Raw genomic sequence first — 20,829 nt, 5'->3', positions numbered from 1 at the left:
GATCATGTTGATTCATAAGAATGCACAAAAAAAAAAATACAAAAATGCAGCCATTAACGAAGACATGAAGCTTACCTTGATGGTGGAAGAGCAAAACGAAGTTGTAGGTCCTCAATGCCAACAACGAACCACCTAATGCACGACAAACAAACCTCCAAAGAAAGAAAATGACGTCGAGAGGAGAAGAAGCTCGAACGTTGTCGCGAAAACAAGCAAACGGAACAGGGAAAAAGAATGTATGGGATGCGTGAACTAGAGTGTTGAGTGTATAGGTTTTGTATTTTAAGTGAAGGGCATTTTCACCCATTCACTTAAAATGCTGGGTGCACCAGCAATAATGCTAGGTGCACCTAGCAACACCCCTCTCTTTTTCTTGAGTGGGCTGGACGCTACTGAGCCCGACAGTTGTGGCATGGTAGCAAGGAAAAAGGGTTGTACTTGCACCGAACCAAAACCGCACGGCAATACCATTCATTCAGCAACAGCGATATGCCGCCAATGAAGTTTGTGGTGAAGAAGGCATGGAGCAGTGGTGGATGTGGTCGGGTAGGAGCACTAGAGATGGGAAGCTGCCCGGGACCCATAGAGACACCCGCTCTTCTCCTATCTACTCGTAAAGGGCTTCCTCACTTTATCTCCCCTGACCTACTCACTTCTCTCCCTTCCCCCGATTCCCATCTCCTTCAAATTTCTCCACTCCACTTGTAAGTTGTAACTTGTAATAGTGGCGGCTTCCATTTTTCATAATCTAATACCAGTCTTCATATCATCCACATTCTCTTGTCTTTTATTTTATTTTTCTAGTTTGGAAGGACTTGCTTCAACCACTATATCAAAATTAGGAGGGCTTCACCAAATGCTTGGTTTGCACCAATATGGAATGGCGGCTGTAGCCAGGGATTCCATTCAATGCCTTCCTGAGTCTAAGGGAGCTACCAAACTCGGAGCCTCTTTTGAAACTCCTTGTGGTCGTCTGTTGGTAAATGCTGCCTGCCTTGCATTAACTTGCTCTCTAGTCTCTATTCTCTGCTTTACCTTTACATTTTAAACAAATAATTATAAATCTATTTTTACATTACATGACCAGATTAAACCCAAAGATTATGTTGAAATGATTTCATGCATGAGGCCTAATATATGGGCCACTTTGGCTGATGAAGTACCTGCTTGGGTGACTGATAAAAGGAACAAAACCTCAGTAGACAGAACTGTGCGATGGCTTGATGACTGCCTTGCATTAAATCCGGTAAAGGACAGTTTTATGTGCTTTTCTTTTTTTTTCTTCTTATTACTCTAGTCGGGATATGAATTGCATTCTGAAGTTCACGAATTCTTAAAAATATAATAACTTTAGTGATTGTGGTTTCAATAATGTTTTGTTATGATTTGAGTCTTAGGAATACGAAATTGAGTTTCAAAATAAGTAGTAAGTAGTAAGGAATGTGAAAACATTGCCATCACAAGCTTCACGAGTTTTTTTTTACTTGTCATTAACAAGATATAATGATATCCTAGAAAACCCTAGAATTTTTAGCATGGCTATGATCAATAAATGATTTTTGCTTTCACTTTGGCTGAGGCAACTTTTCTCACTAAATGTGAGTTTTCTTTTCTTTACTTTTTATTCAAAAACGACAAAAGGCATGTTTGGGTATTGGGTAAACAATTTAATTAAACTCTTGTTCCCTAAGAACTTGTCACATGAAAACTTATTCACAAACTTAACTGTGAAGTTTGTCATTGGCCCCTTATCAATTGAACATTATAAATGCTTTCCTTCGTGGGGACCTAGCTGAGAAGGCCTTCATGTAGCAACCTTGGTTTGTTTCTTAGGGTAGTCCTTTGGCTTAGCTTGTCATCTTCACAAGTCTCTATATGAGCCCAAACAATCTCGGTTTGGGAGTGGTAGTTTAAGGTTAAAATATGTTTGTGATCCCTAATAAATATCCAAATTTTGTTTTTGCTTTCTAATAAATTTTTTCTTTGTTTTTGCTCATTATAAAACAAAAAAATTGTTTCTGATTCTTGCTAGTTTTTTTAGTCCCTGATAAATTAACGAATTTTGCTTTTGCTCCTTGATAAAAATTTTCATTTGTTATTAGTTCCTTTGAAAAAGACTAATAACAAATGTTTTTTTTTTTTTTATCAAGGAGCAAGAACTAAATTCGCTAATTTATCATGGACTGAAAAAAATATCGAGGACCAAAACAAAATTATTGTTTTATTAGGGATTCAATGCAAAGAATTTTTTTTATCATGGAACAAATACAAAATTTGAGTATTTATTAGGAATGGAGAACATATTTTAGCCTTTTTCAAACAATTTAGTATGATTTGGAGTGAGATGATGTCGGTGTTTTGTTTGCACATTGCCCAAGGCTATATCTCTTTTTTGTATATATGGACATCAGTGTCATCATTGACAATGATCGCCATGGCATATACAAGGGAAACCATCATCTCTGTGATCACTTTGATTCCAAAGATGTTGGCAAACTCGTTTATTTCTTTGGAATTTAAGTGAATCGATTTGTGGTGGCATAATTATCTCACAAAGGAAGTATGCTATGAACAGCCATGGGAAATAGGGTTGTTTAATCCAAAGCTTATTGACATTCCTATGAACCCTCAGGTTATTTTGTTATTAAATAAAATTATAAGACATAATTGACTAATTTTAGTTAACTTAATTATTAGCATTAAATTTATAATACTTTTCCAAATTTATCTTTAATTTTATAGGGGACCTATTCATCTTCTCTAATCTTCATAGGAGAGAGAAAGAGATAATTCATGGTATTTTAGTCAAAATAGTTAATGCACCATATAGATGAAATAAAATCTTATAATAAGAAACAAAAAAATTTGTTGACTATGTCTTGTAAATAAGGACTAAGTTAGTATTTTAATTAAATTGATGTTTGAAAGTTTAGGTAGTTGGATCAGTCTTTGGTGCCATTGTTGGAGGCACGAATTTGGATGAAAGGAAGCGATGTGCAGAGGAGGTAGCCAAGCGAAATGTATCAGGTTTCTTTTTCTTTTGTTGTTTTGTAAATTTGGTATTAGTGTTTTTGAACTTCTTTTAATTATACTTTTTTATGTTTCTTTCTATCATTTCTATTTTTTTTTTAATTTTATCCTCTCAGGGGAGATGACTTATGGTTTTTGAATTTTGTGTAATACACTCAACATAATCAAGCTTATAAATAAATTCATTCTTGTGCAAAGCTTTTAACATAAATCAAGCATTGATTCTCCTTGCAATCCCTTTATTTTAAAATAAAGAAAATAAAAATGAAAGATGTAAGTATCTTCTTAGATATTATTAGATTTAGAGAAATATCTCATTATTCCCTTAATAGTGTTAGTCATTTCATCCTATAAAAAGGTTATTAGTTCTTTCATTCAATATAGAAACAAATACAACAGTTTCTTTACTTTGAAGTTGGTATCAGGGCTCTTGATCTTGGGGGCTTTGTTTTTGCTGCATAGTTTTGGTGCCACTGTTTGCTTTCACTGCTGCTTATTGGGTGATAGGGATGTAGACTTTGATGTGGGTCCTAAGCCTAAGGTGTGGAGGGTATATCAGAGAAAGCGCGTGAGAGGAGAGAAGGAAGGGTTACGTGGCAGACTTAGCAAATAAGCATGTGCATAAGGTGCATCAGGAATTACCACTATATAAGGAGTGATAAGGAAAATAGAAGAGGGGGGTTAGAATTCTGTTAGAGTCAGTGGGGTCACCTCATCATTGGTGATTACAGGGAGAGTCTGCGTGCTCTTGGGAATTGGTAGTGTCACTATCAATTTGTTATCCATTTTCATTCCTCAACTGCAACTTTACACAATTGTTCCTTCATTATAATACAATATTTCCTTCCAAATTTTACTGTTTGATCTATTTCTGTGCTAAGAACCCATCAATTGGTCCGACCTGCCGGATCAATACCCCCTCACACCAGTGATTGTAGATGCCAAGGAAACCTACAATGGGTGATCGGCTGGACGCTTTGGAAACACAAATGGGAGATGTAACAACAACATTGCAAGCGCTGGCTCAACAGATGCAACAACACGCTCAACAGATGCAGCAACAGAGTTTGGTTTTAACTGAACTAAGCAAACAGATCGGTCAGAAGGCGACGGAGACACAGAAAAGTGAGCGTTCAGTAGAAGATCATGTGAATGGCGAATCTCGCCTTGCTGGGAAGAAGGTGAAATTACCAGTGTTTGAAGGCGATGATCCAGTCGCATGGATCACGCGTGCAGAGATCTATTTTGATGTTCAAAACACGGCGGATGAGATGCGTGTCAAACTTGCACGTCTGAACATGGAAGGTTCAACCATCCATTGGTTTAATCTTCTATTGGAGACAGAGGACTATTTGACGTGGGAGAAGCTAAAGAAGGCGTTAATTGCTCGTTACGGTGGTCGTCGGTTGGAGAACCCGTTTGAAGAACTGTCAAATCTACGTCAGATTGGGAGTGTGGAGGAGTTTGTGGAATCATTCGAATTACTTTCTTCGCAGGTGGGGAGGTTACCGGAAGAACAGTATTTGGGTTACTTCATGAGTGGATTGAAACCACAAATTCGGAGGCGTGTTCGCACTCTGAACCCAGTGACGAGAATGCAGATGATGCGTATGGCGAAGGACGTAGAAGATGAACTGAGAGAAGACGATGATGAAGGAGAGAGAAGTTACGGAAGGAAGCAGGGTGTAGATAGAGTAGGCCGAAATGATTGGGCCGGGTCTTCACAAAGACAGCGGAGCGGGTCCAGTTTCAACCCGAAAGAAACAAACCGATCCACAAATACGGGTTGGAATAACCCAACTATGAAATCGGGTTTGATGGGGTCAAATCAAAATTCGTCGCCGTCAATGCTTTCGACGGGTCGAAAAGGTGATACAGAGCGTCGTGGAGGGTCGACTGACCGATGGAAGGGAGTTAGAAGTATCCACAATGATGAAATGGCTGAGAGGAGAGCGAAGGGATTGTGTTTCAAATGCGGTGGAAAGTATCACCCAACGTTACACAAATGCCCAGAAAGAGCAATGAGGCTATTGATTCTAGGAGAGGGAGAGAGCTTGAACGAGGAAGGAGAGATTGTGTCCTTGGAAGCTGAGGAATCTGTAGATGGAGAGGAAGAGGTTGACGCTGTATGCAACGTAATTGGAGTCTTGGGTAGTATGGGAGAATATAGAACTATGAAGATCGGAGGGAAATTAGAAAATGTGGATGTGGTGGTGCTGATAGACAGTGGAGCTAGTCACAATTTTATTTCACCAAAGTTAACCACTGCTCTAGGGTTATCTGTGACTCCCATTGTTGAAAGGAAGATAAAGTTAGGTGATGGCCATAAGGTAAGCTCTCAAGGGGTCTGTGAAGGAATCAAATTGGTGTTAGGGGCATTAGAAGTGAGTGTTGATGCTTTGGTTTTGGACTTGGGAGGACTTGATGTGGTATTGGGAGTATCTTGGCTGTGTACTTTAGGGAAGGTAATGATGGATTGGAAAAATCTGACAATGCAGTTTTGGCATCAAGGGAAAACAATTGTGTTACAAGGACAAGGAGAAAACCAAGAGAGACAATGTTTCTTAAATTCTTTCTTGGAGGACAGACAGGGGCGTGTGGGTGAAGAATGGTGGTTGTCTTCTCAAAGACAGAAAGTTGGAGGTAAGGAAATGATGGATGAAGGATTGAAAGAAGTCTTGAGCAAGTTCACTGAAGTATTCCAGGACAGCATTAGGTTGCCACCTAGGAGGTCTCAGTCACATCAGATTAAACTTTTTCCTGACCATGGACCTGTGAATGTGAGACCCTACAGATATCCCCACCACCAAAAAGAAGAAATTGAAAGACAAGTCAAAGAACTATTGGAAGCAGGAGTAATCAGACAGAGTATGAGTGCTTTTTCCAGTCCTGTCATATTGGTAAAAAAGAAAGATAATAGCTGGAGGATGTGTGTGGACTACAGGGCCTTAAATAAAGCCACAATACCAGATAAGTACCCTATTCCCATTGTTGATGAGCTACTTGATGAGTTGTTTGGGGCCACTATTTTTTCTAAAATAGATTTAAAATCCGGGTACCATCAGATTAGAGTGCATGAGGAGGATGTCCATAAAACGGCTTTTAGAACACACAATGGGCATTACGAATATCTTGTGATGCCATTTGGGCTTATGAACGCACCAGCTACATTTCAGTCAACTATGAATGATATTTTTAGACCTTTCTTGAGAAAATTTGTGTTGGTCTTTTTTGATGACATATTAATCTATAGCCAAAATATGTTGGATCATTATAATCATTTGGAACAAGTCTTGGCTGTTTTAGTTTCAAACTGTTTTGTGGCCAATCAAGCTAAATGTAAGTTTGGTTATGAGCAAGTGGATTATCTGGGCCACATCATATCGGGTAAGGGTGTGGCAGTTGACCCAGAGAAGGTGAAGTGTATTCGTGACTGGCCTCCTCCCAAAAATGTCAAAGGGGTGCGTGGTTTTTTAGGTCTCACTGGTTATTACCGGAAATTTATTAAGGATTATGGAAAGGTCGCAAAACCCTTAACTGAATTGACTAAGAAGGATAATTTTTTGTGGGGAAAAGAAGCAACTGAAGCTTTTGAAAATCTCAAAGACATTATGACAACCTCACCGGTCCTTGTACTTCCTAATTTTGCTTTACCCTTTGAAGTGGAATGTGATGCTGCAGGCAGGGGTATAGGAGCAGTTTTGATGCAAAATAGACAACCTATAGCTTTTTTTAGCAAGGCTTTGTCTGCAGGTAATTTGGCTAAATCCGTCTACGAGAAGGAGCTGATGGCACTGGTCTTATCTATCCAACACTGGAGGCATTATCTTCTGGGCAAACAATTTGTGGTGTACACTGACCACAAAAGTTTAAAGCACTTTTTGCAACAGAGGGTAACTTCACCAGATCAACAATGCTGGGTAGCTAAGTTACTGGGCTACCAATTTGAGGTCAAGTACAAACCCGGCCTAGAAAATAAAGCTGCTGATGCTTTGTCCAGATGTCATGGGGAGGTGGAAATGAATGTCTTAGTGTCCTCTCCTACATGGCTAGAAGGGCAGAAGTTATTGCAGGAGATAGCACAGGATACGCAGATCCAAAAGATGATTGTTGAGTTGACTGCCAAACCTGATGCTAAACCAGGATTTTCTGTGCAGCAGGGAGTGTTATTCTACCAGGGAAGGTTAGTAATACCTGCTGATTCACCTTCTATTCCTGTGTTACTTGAAGAGTTCCATAGTACACCTATGGGAGGTCATTCTGGGTTTCTTAGGACCTACAGAAGGCTTGCAGCAAACATATATTGGACTGGAATGCAGAAGCGGATTAGAGACTTTGTGAGAGCATGTGATGTCTGTCAACGGCAAAAATATGCTGCTACTACGCCTGGGGGTCTACTTCAACCCTTACCTATTCCCAATGCAATTTGGGAAGATTTATCGATTGATTTCATCACAGGATTGCCTAAGTCAAGAGGGTTTGAAGCTGTGTTAGTGGTGGTGGACAGGTTGTCCAAATATAGCCATTTCATCTTGCTGAAGCATCCTTATACAGCAAAATCTGTGGCTGAGTTATTTGTTAAAGAGGTTGTTAGACTGCATGGTATTCCTTCTTCCATCATTAGTGACAGGGATCCAATTTTTGTGAGCCATTTTTGGCGTGAGTTGTTTAAATTACAGGGCACACAACTCAAAATGAGTTCTGCGTATCACCCTGAGACTGATGGTCAGACAGAGGTGATAAATCGTTGTTTGGAGAGCTACTTAAGATGCTTTGCTTCGGAACAGCCTAAGGCTTGGGCACACTGGATTCCTTGGGCCGAGTTCTGGTATAACACTACTTATCATGAGTCCATTGGTAAATCCCCTTTTGAGGTCGTATATGGGAGGCCACCTCCTGCTCTGACCAGATTTTTGAGTAATGAAACGAAAGTAGCTGCTGTGGCTCTAGAATTAACTGAGAGAGATGAAGCGTTAAATCAGTTAAAGCTGCATTTACTAAAGGCTCAACAACAGATGAAAGCTTATGCAGATAGAAAAAGGAGAGATTTGCACTTTGAGATTGGGGAGTGGGTTTTCTTGAAGCTGAGACCACATAGACAACAATCTGTTGTGAAACGAATTAATCAAAAATTGGCAGCTCGTTTTTATGGACCTTTTCAGGTGATTGCTAAAGTGGGAGAGGTTGCTTATAAGCTAAAACTGCCAGACCAGTCCAGAATACACCCAGTGTTTCATGTGTCTGTGCTCAAGAAGGCTGTGGGTAATTACCAAGTACAGGGTGAACTTCCTAGAGAGCTTGAGATTAATTTGGAAGAAGATATCTATCCTGATAAAATTCTGGGGTCTAGGATTACATTGCAAGATGGAGTGGCCATTCCTCAGAGCTTAGTTCAGTGGAAGAACAAGACAGTGGATGATGTAACTTGGGAGGATGATTTTTTTTTGAAGGGCCAGTTTCCTGATTTTAGCCTTGAGGACTAGGCAATCTTTAAGGAGGGAGGTATTGATAGGGATGTAGACTTTGATGTGGGTCCTAAGCCTAAGGTGTGGAGGGTATATCAGAGAAAGCGCGTGAGAGGAGAGAAGGAAGGGTTACGTGGCAGACTTAGCAAATAAGCATGTGCATAAGGTGCATCAGGAATTACCACTATATAAGGAGTGATAAGGAAAATAGAAGAGGGGGGTTAGAATTCTGTTAGAGTCAGTGGGGTCACCTCATCATTGGTGATTACAGGGAGAGTCTGCGTGCTCTTGGGAATTGGTAGTGTCACTATCAATTTGTTATCCATTTTCATTCCTCAACTGCAACTTTACACAATTGTTCCTTCATTATAATACAATATTTCCTTCCAAATTTTACTGTTTGATCTATTTCTGTGCTAAGAACCCATCATTGGGTCAATGACTGCACTAGGAGGAGCGACTTCTCATCATCGGCCAAACCCTAGAAGATTGCAATTGTCCAATGCTGAGCTTGTCACTCCCATCTCCGATGTGTGTGTGCCAAGCATTATTCTCCAGCGAGATCCACTCATTGACGATGCCACAAAAAACTCATTAGCGACTCCTTTGTCCGTTTCAGGGGTTGGTTTCCCCAAAGATGGTGACATTTTCTACATGTCCACACCGTACATCTTACTCTTTTTATTGAAGGTTGTTCAATATTGCTTGCTGCAAATTTGTACCTACGTGATCCTGTTACCCTAAACCTGTCATGGCAAAAGAAAAGACCATTTGTAAGCCTTTTGGCACTTGGTCCTTGACCTTGAAGGGTAAGAGTTCTCTTTTGCTTTCGTTTTTTTTTTTGATTAGCAAAGATATATATATATATATATATATATATATATATATAAAAGAGTACCAGAGGTACTGAGTTACATGTGATTGGCTGGCCGTGTAATTGGTTCCGAAGGAGACTTAATAAAGTCTACAAAGGAACCAAAAGCAGGCTGCACTGAGGTAGAAAACTAGTTCTAATCTATGCGTGTATTCTTTCCTAGTACAAAAACCCATCTCTAAGGTTGCTAGACCACTGATTAAAGTGTGTTGAGAAGTCTTTCTCTAAATTCGATAGCCATGTCCACAATAGGAATGCTGCCTCATCAATGATTTTGTTGCTGTCGAAGGAGTCATTGGAGAAAATCATCTTATTCCTCTGCTGCCAAATAAATAGTCCACGTTACAACCAGCCACCAGCACTTCCATCTAGTAATCTGTATCCCCTCAACCATTAGCAGACCTAATTTTTCGTATCTCTTCCTTGCTAATGATTTCATCTGATGAGGGTGTAATTTGAGGTACACCCAATCCCCCTCTGTAAACTGCACCTCTCTCCTCTTTTTGTCAGCTTGACTGCTTGAGCCTTCATGCGGTCTTGAGCTCTCAGCAAATTAGCTCTCAGCTCTTGCAAAATAGCATCTCTGTCTTCAAGCCATTGTTAACTTCTTCCACCTCTGATGTTGGCAGTAATCCCTTAAAGATAAAAGGTGGGTCTCTGCCATAAAGTGCCTTGAAGGGCGTAAGTTTCGTGGAGCCACTGTAGGTAGTGTTAAACCAAAATTCAGCCCAAGCCAACCATTTCTTCCATTGTTTTGGTTTTCCACCTGTAAGACACCTCAAGTATGTCTCCAAACATTTGTTGACAGCTTCTGTTTGCCCATCCGATTGAGGATGATAGGCTGAACTAAACTTCAACTTGGTACTGGGAAAACGGAATAACTCAGTCCAAAATTGGCTGAGGAATATTTTATCTCACTCAGAAACAATAGTGGAAGGGAAACCATGCAACCATACTACCTCTTGGATGAAGGATTTTGCTACCTCTCTGGCCGTAAATAGGAGGCTAAGGGGGATAAAATGTGTATACTTGGTTAAACGATCCACCACAACAATGATGGTGTAGCAAACTTCCAAAAATAAATGAGTATTTCTCTTAAATAAAATTAAACAAACACTCTTTGTCCCTCCATAAGATTCAGAATGAATACTCTATTTTACTTTTCTAGTGTTTGTATATTTTCTTTTTATGTGATTCATTTGAGATCTTTAAATGCCTTTACCGTTGTGTTGTGATACATATGATAGATGAACTGTAATGATTGATGCAGGTTATTGGATTGGAGGATTTGGTCTTGGAGAGGGCATTGATGAGCGACCTGCTCTTCTAAGTGCTATTATAGTAAGTGCGATTGCAGTATTAGTTTAGTTACTTAAGTAAGTTGTTATTATAATTGGATTTTATTTAATATGTAAAAAAAACTTGTAATTATTCCTGACTAGTATTTGTGAAATACACTGACTAGTACTGTAATCTAATTTTCATATAACAGTGTATCTGTTTGTGAACATTCCATAAAGATTACTATTTATGCTTCTAAGAAGAATTCATGTCTGCATATTTTCCTTTTTTTAATCCTAATATACAACAATATCTCAGTATTGTAATCTGAATAAGGTGGATGCCTCAGATGGCACTCTGTTATTAGCAAATTTGACTACAGAATAATGTGCGTGAAGGTTGAGCTGTGTTCTGTCAGGCATAATGATAATTACTTATTCATAATTTTAATCAAAATACACCTTTTGTTAACAATAAAGGTCACCCTTCTCATGGTTTAGTTATAATGTCATCCTCTTACTATTTCTATTCTCTCTCTCCTTGGGTATAGTCGTAATGCTTCTATTTGGGAGTGCAATATAATTCAAAACATGTTGATGTTGGAAAGTCGACTTAATTGTGGTACCACTAGCCCAAGGTGTGGCCTCTTTGGGGGTTGCTTTAATCATAACACTTAGAATTTGAATTCTGTGTGGAAAATCTCACACATACCACACTTTGATTGCTTTCAAAATAAATATATATATAGAGTACAAAGAGAATGAGAGGGACAGCTGTTCACAATGACACACACAGCTGTCCTCTCTGCATAAAGCTGAAACATGAAAGCTACTATACACCAAATTACACACACATTCAACACTCCCCCTCAAGCTGGAGTATACAAATCACATGCACCAAGCTTGGAACATATAGATTGAATCCTAGTTCCCCTTAAGGACTTAGTCAAAATATCTGTTGGCTGATCATTAGAACTAATAAACTCAGTGGTAATCTCCTTGGACAATAATTTCTCTCTAATGAAATGACAATCAATCTCTATGTGCTTAGTCCGCTCATGAAAGACTGGATTTGAGGCAATGTGAAGAGTTGCCTGATTATCACAATATAACTTTATTTGCACCACTTCACAGAACCTCAACTCTTGGAGAAATTGCTTAATCCACATAAGTTTGCAAGTAACCATAGCCATAGATCAATATTCAGCTTCTGCACTGGATCGAGCAACTACATTTTGTTTCTTGCTTTTCCAAGAAATAATATTTCCCCTAATAAAAACACAATATCCTGAGGTAGATCTCCTATCCATGGAACAACCAGTCCAATCCGCATCACAATACCCAGAGAGTTGAGTGTTACCCTTGTTTTCATACAACAATCCTTGTCCTGGAGCTCTCTTTACATATCTGAGAATACGCATGACGGCATTCCAATGATCAACATGAGGATTTTGCATAAATTGGCTTACCACCCCAATAGCAAAGGAAATATCAGGTTAGATGAGTTTGTCAAACTTAGAGAAAATTAGGATGAAAACTGTGTGCTCTCCTCTGGAGAATTCTCATTTAAATAATGTGATACAAGCTGATTTCCCGCCTTGAAGTTTGCTAAAAAACTATATATGGTAACCTACAGCTGTGCTAAGTAATTAAGGATATAATTACACAATTACAGCTATACAATCATAAAAGATATATTGGTTTAAAGGGTTAATAAATCTGCACAATTATTGACAAATAATCTGGCTATCAATCTTATTGACATCCCCTCTCAAATTGATGTTGGTGGATCTAGAAGCATCAATTTGCTGACTAGGAAATTATGTCATTGATGTGTCAAAGATTTGGTGAGGATGTCAGCTAGTTGATCAGATGAGGAGACATGAGGCAGAGTGATAATTCTACGGTCATAGGCTTCCCTGATTGAATGACAATCGACCTCTATGTGCTTTGTTCTTTCGTGGTACACAGGATTTGCTGCAATCTGTATGACACTTGTATTATCAGCATACAATGGAGTTGGTGTTGCTGGTAAATAACCAAGTTTTGAAAGAAGGCCCCGTAACCAAATAATCTCAGAGCATGCAGCAGACATGGACCAATATTCTGCTTCAGTAGAGGATTTAGAGACTGATTCCTGTTTCTTGCATTTCCAAGAGATAGGGGCATCTCCTAAAAACATACACCAACCAATAGTAGACTTCCTTGTGTCGGGACATCTAGCCCAGTCAGCATCACTGTAGGCTTGAAGTTGCATTGGTGCACCTGCAGGAAAGAAGAGACCACGACCAGGAGTGGCAACCAAATATTTAATGATTTGTTGTACTGCCGTAAGATGCAAGTGTCTAGGATTTTGCATGAATTTGCTGATTGTGTGGACAGCAAAAGAGATATTAGGTCTTGTGATGGTTAGGTAAATGAGACTTCCAACCAACTTTCTATATAAAGTTGGGTCTTGTAGGAGTTTGCCTTCATCCCGTCTTAACTTGACGTTAACTTCCATGGGAGTGTCAACCGTAATTGCAGTGGTGAGACCAGCTAGCTGAATTAGATCTTGAGTATATTTGTGCTGAGTGACAAAGATGCCTTTTTGTTGGAATTGTACTTCTAATCCCAAGAAATAAGTGAGTTGTCCAATATCTTTCATGTGGAAAATTGTATGCAGCAATTGTTTGATTGTAGTGATAGCCTCTTGATCTGAGCCAGTGATGATAATGTCATCTACATAAACAAGGAGGATCACAATTCCTTTCGCTCCTTTGTAGGAAGAGAGATGGATCATAGCTACTTTGGATGAAGGAAAAACCAAATAGTGTCGTGCTAAACTTTTCAAACCACACTCTTGGTGCCTGTTTTAATCCATACAAAGAACGTTTTAGCTTGCAAACAGTATTAGGTAATGGTGAGGACATACCAGTAGGAAGTTTGATGTAAACTTCTTCCTTGAGGTCACCATGAAGGAAGACATTTTTAACATCTAGCTGGTGAATTTGCCAAGATTCAGATGCACCAATGGCAATAATAGTCCTCGCAGTAGTCATCTTAGCCACTGGTGCAAAGGTGTCTTCATAGTTTAGGCCAAATTGTTGCTTATTTCCAAGAACAACCAATCTAGTCTTGTATCGATCTATTGATCCATTTGAACGCAACTTTATAGTGAATACAAATTTACTGCCAAGAGGTTTAATCGATGGAGGACATGGAACAATGTCCCATGTTTGATTTTCTTCTAGTGCAAGAAGTTCAGTTTCTATAGCATCCTGCCAACATTTATGCTCCATTGCCTGTTTATATGAAGAAGGAATATGAACAGATGCTAAGGTTGCTGTCAAAGATAAAGGTTAAGAAAAATCATACTTTTCCGGTGATTTACGAACACGAGTACTGCGACGTAAAGGAACTGGTTCTAGTTGAAGCGTTGAATCAGCAACCAGGTAATGATCGGGAGGGGGCCTTGGAGGGATTGAATGCTGAATTAGCGGAACAATCGAACGTCTTTGGTAAATCATGAAAGGAGGACGAGCTCGTTCTTCTGCAAAATTGTTAGAAAATAATGGCAAAACAGATTTTGATGTAGAAGAGTGAGTGTCTTGGTTATTAGTAAAAAAATATGTATCTTCTTGAAAAATGACATTTCTAGAAACTCGAATCCTATGTAAATGAGGATCATAGCATATGAAACCTTTTTGATGGGCTAAGTAACCAAGAAAAGCACATTTAACAGATTGAGCTGTGAGTTTAGTGCGTTCTGGTGGCTGAAGATGAACATAACAGACACAACCAAAGGTGCGGAGAGTGGAATAATTAGGTGGCTTACCAAATAACCTTAAGAAAGGGGAATCATTGTTTAAGACTTGAGAAGGCAGCCGATTAATAAGGTGGACAGCAGTTGAAAGAGCCTCACACCAAAAACGGGAGGGCACAAAGGAGTCCAACATTATGGTACGGACAACATCAAGAAGATGATGGTTTTTTCTTTTAGCTACCCCGTTTTGTTGGGGTGTGGAAGGGCAAGACCTTTGAGATAATATACCATTTTCTTGCAAGAACTCTTGAAACAAATGAGATGTATATTCCCCCCCATTGTCAGAACGCAGAGTTTTGATTTTTGATGAAAATTGAGTTTGAACATAGGCATGAAAGAATTTGAATGCAGAGAATGCTTCAGCTTTAGAACACAAAAAATAGACCCATGTAAAACGACTATAGTCATCAATAAAAGTGATAAAATATTTGTAATGTGCATGAGATATTACAGGTGCAATTCCCCATAAATCACTATGAATTATGTCAAAAGGCTGATTTACATTTGATTGATGAAATGGAAACGGTAGAATTTTACTTTTATCAAGTTTACAAAAATTGCAATCAAATTGAACAGCACTAAAAGATGGGGAATCTTTATTGCCAAGAACTCTGGATTTCATCAGTTCATGAAGTACTTTGGAATTTGGGTGACCAAGACGTTTATGCCATAATTAGAAATTATCAGTTGTAGAATTACAAGAAATAAAAGGCAGAAAAAAACATGGTGACAACGATGAATAAAGAGGAAAAAGACGTCCAACTTTAGGCCCCTTTGCGATCATCTTCCCTGAGTGTTGATCCTGCATAAGACAACCAGATTTTGAGAATTCAACTTTACAATCATTATCAACTAATTGTCCAACTGAAATAAGGTTACTGGTGAGATCAGGGGAAACATAAACATTGGTAAAAGATGAAGAAATATCACCAATTGCTGTGATAGGTAAATTGTTTCCATCTGCAGTGTGTATTTGCAAATTACCAGAGTAATTTGTGACATTGGTAAGTGCAGCAACATTGTTGGTCATATGATTGGATGTGCCAGAGTCAAAATACCAAGGAGAGTTAGGTAAAGAAGCTTTACCTGAAAGACCCAAAGCAAAAAATGCTGAAACGATCATTTGTTGAACAATTTCAGGGGTTAAAGTTGGCACTGGAGCAAGCGGATTCTGATCCCTACAAACATGAGTAGTAGAAGATGAATCAGTTGCAGTGAAGGCAGTTTCATTTCTCCGTGGTGGTCTGATTCGACATTCTTTTATGACATGACCTTCTTTTTTGCAGTAATTGCAAAACTTTTTAGGACACTGGGAAACAAAATGTCCATGGCCTTTGCAGCAAAAACATTGGACTGTGTCCATGGCCTTGTACTGCATATTCCACAGGAAGGGATGTAGATTTATGTTGTTCCATGTTTGTCTGAGTGAGGAGACGTTGTTCTTCACGAAGTAGTTCATTTAGGCATTCATCCAAGGAGGGGACAATAGCTCAATTCATTAGGTTGGTTCGAATGCCCTCAAAATCAAATCTCAATTTCGTAAGAAATTGATCTCGTTTTGTGGTGTCATGAACATTTTGAACTGCAATTTGTCCTTCAGTTGACAAATCTTTATGGACAATGTCAGTATATTCAGCCCAAAGATTCAGGAAATGAGAATAAAAATCAGAAATTGAAAGACTATCCTGTTGAAAAATGGCAATTTCATGTTCAAGCTGAAACCTGCGAGCAGTGTTGTTTTGGTTATAAATTTTCTTCAAGTAGTCCCACATCTTTGCTGCAGTGTTGAAGGGTCTGAGATTGAGGATAATATTAGGCTCAACAGAGCCTATGATCCAAGTCATGACCTGTGCATCTTTCACCTCCCATTTGGTATGTGCCTCCTTGTGCGTAGTTTTGTCAGGAGCAGAATCAGTTCCGTCAACATGACCCCAAAGCTCCTTGCCTTTGACAAAGATCTTGAATTAGAATGCCCAGGTGGAGTAGTTCTTTCCATTAAGACGAACAAAGAAGACATCATATTTTTTAGTAGACATGATGCTGAGAAAGAAAGGATCACAGGAGGAGAAAAAACAAGAAACTCGAGAATCGTGAATAGTACCGAGTGAACAATGTTGCGTGAACAGTAAACTGGGACTCAAAGACTGGGACCGATGTGGAAATAAAAGGTTTGGATCGAAACCTAGACTGATACCATGTCAAACTTAGAGAAAATTAGGATGAAAGCTGTGTGCTCTCCTCTGGAGAATTCTCATTTAAATAATGTGATACAAGCTGATTTCTCGCCTTGAAGTTTGCTAAAAAATTATATATGGTAACCTACAGCTGTGCTAAGTAATTAAGGATATAATTACACAATTACAACTATACAATCATAAAAGATATAATGGTTTAAAGGGTTAATAAATCTGCACAATTAATGACAAATAATCTGGCTATCAATCTTATTGACAGAGTTTTCCCACAAGTCTCCTATATCTCTCAGGATCAGGGTAGATTTCACTTTGATCTGCCATGAGCTTCATATTAGGGTCCATAGGACTATCAACAGGTCTACAATTTTGCATGCCTGTTTCCTCTAGTATATCAAGAGTATACTTCCTCTGTGAGATTACAACATCATCTTCTGATTGAGCCACCTCAATACCAAGGAAGTACTTCAAATATCCCAGATCTTTGGTCTAGAAATGACTGAACAAGTGCTCTTTTAGCTGGACAATCTTAGTAGCATCATTTCCTATAATCACTATATCATCAACATAGACCATTAGATAAACACACTTTCCAGGAGATGTATGATAATAAAAAAACAGAATGATTTGCTTCACTGCTTTTCAACCCAAAAAGTTGGACAATACGACTAAATTTAGCAAACCAAGCTCGAGGAGATTGCTTCAACCCATAGAGAGATCGGTGTACCTTGCACACAAGACCATACCCCATGAGCAACAAATCCAGGGGGTTGCTATAAATTTTCTCCTCAAGATCACCATGAAGGAAGACATTTTTAATGTCAAGCTGTGGAGGGCCCAGGAACACATGACAGCCATAGTAAGAAACAAACGAACAATAGTGATTTTTGCTACAGGAGAAAATGTATCACAATAATCAAGGCCATAAATTTGAGTGTATCCCTTAGCTACTAACCGAGCCTTATGCCGATCAACCTCACCATTAGGCCCAACCTTAATAGTATAGACCCACCTGCAACCAACAGTTTTCTTGTCAGGAGGAAGAGGAACAAGTTCCCAAGTACCATTATGTTCAAGAGCCTGCATTTCATCAATCATGGTCTGTCGCCATCCAGGATGATCAAGTGCCTCATGAATATTGGTAGGAACAGTAAGAGAAGACAAAGAAAAAACAAAAGAAGAATATGAAGGAGATAACCGATGATAACTCAATAAATTATAAATACGATGAGGATTACGAGTAGATCGAGTACCTTTCCTGATGACAATAGGCCAATCTGAATCAGAGTGATGAGAAGAAGTGGAGGAATAAGGATCCATGGTTTGAGGATCTGTTGGAGGAGGATGGGAATCACGAGGAGAAGATTCAGGCACTGTAGAACCAATTTTCCGTGTCCTGCATTGATATGTAATAAGAGGTGGAGGAACAACTTCAGTTGAACTTGGTGGAGGAGATGGGATTGCACTAACATTTTGACTGGGAGTACCTAGTGGACAAGGATATGGAACTGGAAGGACTTGCTGGAGAGAAGAAGGATAGTCCAAGGAAGGTGAGAAGAAGGGTTTGTCCTAAAAAAAGGTTACATCAGCAAACATATAGTATCGTCTCGTGGTTGGAGAATAACATTTGTAACCCTTTTGAAGACGGGAATAAGCCAAAAAGACACACTTGATGGCCTTAGCAGAGAGTTTGTTTGAACTAGGAGAGAGATCATGAACAAAACAAATACAACCAAATACTCTAGGAGAAACATGATATAATGGATCATGAGGAAAAATAATGGAATGAGGGATTTGGTTTTCAAGAGAAGAAGAAGGCATTCTGTTTATTAGGAAACAAGCAGTAAGAACTGTATCCCCCAATGTTGTGTAGGAACATTGGTGTTTAACATTAGGGAACGTGTAGTTTCAAGGAGATGATGATTCTTTCTCTCTGCTATGCCATTTTGTTGTGGTGTATGAGGACATGTAGACTGATGTAAAATACCTTTTGAGGATAAAAATGAGGACAAATCATGAGAAAAATAATCTTTAGCATTATCACTTCTGAAAATCTTAATGGTTTTTTCAAATTGGTTCTCAATTTCATTCAAGAAAGACATGAATATAGACAAAAGTTCAGATCTGTCCTTTATTAGATATACCCAAGTACATCTGGAGAATTCATCAATAAATGTTGCAAAATATCTAAAACCAAAAGATGTGACACGACTTGGTCCCCAAATATCAGAATGAATGGTAGAGAAAGCCGAGTTACATCTTTGTGTAGTTTGGGGAAATGATGATCTAACATGTTTTCTTGGTTGACAAGATTTACATTCTAAGACTCGAACATTCTTAAGACTAGGAATCATCATTTTCAACTTGGATAGACTTGGATGACCCAGACGATCATGCAAAAATTTGGGTTCTGAAGTTGCAAAACATGACACAGGAAAGTTGGATTCTAAGTAGTAGAGTCCTCATGATTCACGTCCTTTTCCAATCAGACGACGCATACCATGTTCCTGAATAACAAAAGAATTAGCATTAAAGGTTATTGAATAATTTAACGAATGAGTCAACTGACTTAAAGAAATTAGGTTATAGGGACAATGAGGAATAAATAATACAGAGTTCAACTTTAATGAAGAAGACAAAGAAACTTGACCAATTCCTTAAGATGCAACTTTGGACCCATTAGCTACAGTAACAAAGTAAGGAGTTTTTGGAAAAGACATGGATGAAAAGGATGATTTGTTACCAGAGATATGATCAGAGGCACCTGAATCAAGTATCCAAGGACTAGAACCTTCCATAGATTGAGAAATACATGTTGTTAAAATACATGGTATGGAGGAAGATTATGCTTGGTTGCTGGATTTTTCAGATTTGAGCCGCAAATATTCCTGGTACTCCTCATCAAAGAACTTAGACTCTGACTTTTCAGCTTTAGAAACATGGGCTACTTTATTAGGAAAACCATGTAAGGAATAACAATTTTCTTGTGTGTGACCCATCCTCTTGCAATAGGTGCATTGAGGACGTCCACTCCTTCCACTACGGCCTCCTTTATTGTTGCGACCTCCTCCTCTTCCACGAGGTGCAGTCATGTCTGATGTTTCCACGACTTCCGCTAAGTTTTCATCTTTCAACGCATGAGGCACACAAAGGAGTCTAGTGATGAGGGAGTCCATTGACGGAACTTGATCACCAACAAGAACTTGATCACACACATGATCAAAATCTGAATGTAGACTTCTCAAAATCAGAACCATGTAAAACTTGTAAATAGGATTCCTATTTACTTCCTCAAACAAATCCGCGACAATAAACCTCTTTAGCTCTTCCACTGCCGCTCGGGCTTTACCTATATGTGCAATCATATCATGGCTGGTTTGTTTGAGAGCAGTAACTTTTTGGGTTGCATCAAACAGACTTTGAATGTCGTTTGCAAATATCTCTTGGGCCTTCTTCCAAAAAGAGCAACATGTTTTGAATGATCTAATGATTTCCAAAACATCCGACTCCACAGATTGCCATAGCACAACACACAATTGAAAATCAAGTTTTTCCCACTCAGCTTTCTTGTCGTTTGGGACAGCACTAACTCCCCTTTCCAAGTGGTCATAATGTCCTTGGCTAAGAAACCACAATTCCACTGAAGCTGACCAAGATAGGTAAAGTTGAGTTTTGCAGTAGTGATAGTGGGCGTTCCAGAAAAGGAGAAAACCGGGCCAGAAGCAGCCATTTCTGATCAAATAGACAAAACCCTAATAGAGAAAAAGGGAAGAAACACAAGGCTAACACATTCCGAGTGTCAACACTGAAAAACAAAGGCTGAAACGAACTCAGGACTGGCCGCACCCAACACTGGTCTCGCCAGAAAATTTGGCAGCGGCAGTGGTGGTGGACGGCAGCCGGAGGAGCTGGCTCTGATGCCAACTTAGAATTTGAATTCTGTGTGGAAAATCTCACACACCACACTTTGATTGCTTTCAAAATAAACATATATATAGAGTACAAAGAGAATGAGAGGGACAGCTGTTCACAATGACACACACAGCTGCCCTCTCTGCATAAAGCTGAAACATGAAAGCTATTATACACCAAATTACACACACATTCAACAATAACCTCAAGGGTTGCTTCAAATATAGCTTATAAAGCTTGGACAGTCCCCACCTTGCAAATCAATTTTATG

At 39.0% G+C, this 20,829-nt stretch overlaps 1 protein-coding gene across 2 annotated transcripts in view; it reads left to right on the top strand.

The window, feature by feature from the left end:
* Positions 1-421: 421 nt before the first annotated feature.
* LOC114382167 (queuine tRNA-ribosyltransferase accessory subunit 2-like) overlaps positions 422-20,829 on the top strand; it is a 29,456-nt gene continuing 9,048 nt past the window's right edge. Inside the window, exons 1-5 of one of the 2 annotated variants that reach the window (XM_028341401.1) lie at positions 422-704; positions 805-979; positions 1,088-1,246; positions 2,934-3,027; positions 10,640-10,710. In XM_028341401.1, coding sequence (XP_028197202.1) covers positions 490-704; positions 805-979; positions 1,088-1,246; positions 2,934-3,027; positions 10,640-10,710 — 714 coding nt within the window. In that variant the 5' untranslated portion in view covers positions 422-489. The remainder of the gene's footprint in view (positions 705-804; positions 980-1,087; positions 1,247-2,933; positions 3,028-10,639; positions 10,711-20,829) is intronic. The other variant, XM_028341400.1, reaches the window with a different exon arrangement.

Source organism: Glycine soja, chromosome 13 (genome assembly GCF_004193775.1).
Source record: "Glycine soja cultivar W05 chromosome 13, ASM419377v2, whole genome shotgun sequence".
NCBI classification, from domain to species: Eukaryota; Viridiplantae; Streptophyta; class Magnoliopsida; order Fabales; family Fabaceae; genus Glycine; species Glycine soja.
This window is presented reverse-complemented; position numbering and strand designations above follow the sequence as displayed.